Below are 2,011 nucleotides of genomic sequence, written 5' to 3'. Positions count from 1 at the left end.
GGCAGAGAGAGAGGCAGAGAGAGGCAGAGAGGCAGAGAGAGGCAGAGAGAGGCAGAGAGAAGCAGAGAGAGGCAGAGGCAGAGGCAGGCAGAATAATTTCAAGGCCAGCCTGGTCTACAGAGCAAGTTCCAAGACAGCCAGAGCTACACAGAAAAACCCTGTCTTGAAAAAGAAAAGAAAAGAAAAGAAAAGAAAAAGAAGCAAGCAAGCAGGGTATTGGGAGGTTGTTCAGCGAGGGAGTGCTTGCCTAGCATGTAATAGGCCCATGGTTCAAATTTTGGGGTATATTTGTAGAGATTATGTTTGGCATAGTGACTCGTGCCCATAATCACAGCACTTCAGAGTCAGAAGTAGGTGAACTCCTGTGAGTTTGAGGCCGCCTGGCCTATGTTGTGAATTTTAGGTTGTCATAGGCTGCATGTTGTATGTGTAATTTATACTAGCATTATTTTATAATAGTGAGAATGATCAAACAGCATACACAGCTACAGGGAAGTGGTAAACATTGTTATATGGTGAACAGCTATTTACTATGTGATAAGAGAATATGTAAGATTATTTCTTAAAGATTTATTTATTTATTTTTCTGTATATGAGAATACTGTAGCTATATAGATGGTTGTGAACCATCATGTGGTTGCTGGGAATTGAACTCAGGACCTCTGCTCGCTCCGGCCCCTCTCACTCAGGCCCAAAGAGTCATTCACTATTATGTGTAAGTACACAGTAGCTGTTTTCAGACACACCAGAAAAGGGCATCAGATCCCATTACAGATGGTTGAGAGCCACCATGTGGTTGCTGGGAATTGAACTCAGGACCTCTGGAAGAGCAGTCAGTGCTCTTTAACTCCAGCCCTACTGGGGACTTGTTAACATGGGTGTGTACTCACCTATATTTGACCTACATGGGGTCTGCACTTTTCAATAGTGGTTTCCTAGAAGCATCTAGAAAGATGTCTGACATCAGTCACTTGGTAGATACGGACCCATAAGATGCCTGTCCCCTTTCTCCATTTCCTTTTGACGGGCACAAGGGGACCAGGCTGGCTTATATTACCAGCTACCTGCCAACATACCTTCCACCACAAATGAACATAGGTTGGTTGCTTTCTGCTGATATTGCTACTCTGGAGAGCAAAATTGAGGAAATTTTGAGCTTTTGCGGCAATATTATTTTATGGTGTTTTTAAAGACAGCTTTTCATTACCATTAATGGGTTCGTTGCCTGGATTTGACCATTCTGGATGCAGTCTTTCTCTTTGAATATGCAGGGTTAGCTGCCACAGGATCGATCTGTAGTTTATTCATTATTTTGCCTTTACTGACAATTTCTTCTTCCTTTTTAGATTTATTATGTTTTTATTTTTGTGTGTGTTTGTCTGTGTCTATGTGTATGCACATGTGTGTGCAGGTTCCTGCAGATACCAGAAGAATACATTGGATCCTCTTCCCAACATATGTGCTGGAAACCCACATACAGTCCCGAGGGATGGCCAGTGAGCCATTGCTCCAGCACTGTGGTGATAGAATTGCTAGTTCAGGTTGAGGGGCCCGTCCCCGAGATCCCTTCAGAACAGGATTTGAACAAACCATTCAGGTCCTCAGGGACAGTATGTTATACTAGGGCCAACCAGCTATGCATGTATAGATGTGTGTATTCATGCATGTGTGCATTGTGTATTTACACCAGATTCTTGAGCAGCAGCTTCAGCAGATGAAAGCAACTTACCAGCTAAACCAAGAGAAGCTAGAGTACAACTTCCAGGTCCTGAAGAAGAGGGATGAGGAGAGCACGGTGATCAAGTCCCAGCAGAAGAGGAAACTCAACCGGTGAGTGGGTGTGTGGATGTGGGGATGGTGAGTGGGTGGGTGTGGGGATGGTGAGTGAGTGGGTGTGGGGATGGTGAGTGAGTGGGTGTGTGGATGGTGAGTGAGTGGGTGTGTGGATGGTGAGTGAGTGGGTGTGGGGATGGTGAGTGAGTGGGTGTGGGGATGGTGAGTGAGTGGGTGT

At 45.1% G+C, this 2,011-nt stretch overlaps 1 protein-coding gene across 1 annotated transcript in view; it reads left to right on the top strand.

The window, feature by feature from the left end:
* The window catches only part of Drc1 (dynein regulatory complex subunit 1), a 40,274-nt gene that overhangs the window by 26,239 nt on the left and 12,024 nt on the right, over nt 1-2,011 (top strand). The window contains exon 8 of the mRNA XM_031356900.1: nt 1,691-1,830. Coding sequence (XP_031212760.1) covers nt 1,691-1,830 — 140 coding nt within the window. The remainder of the gene's footprint in view (nt 1-1,690; nt 1,831-2,011) is intronic.

This window comes from Mastomys coucha, unplaced genomic scaffold, assembly GCF_008632895.1.
Source record: "Mastomys coucha isolate ucsf_1 unplaced genomic scaffold, UCSF_Mcou_1 pScaffold6, whole genome shotgun sequence".
NCBI classification, from domain to species: Eukaryota; Metazoa; Chordata; class Mammalia; order Rodentia; family Muridae; genus Mastomys; species Mastomys coucha.
The sequence above is the reverse complement of the archived record's forward strand: the minus strand, read 5'-3'. Positions and strand labels throughout refer to the sequence as shown.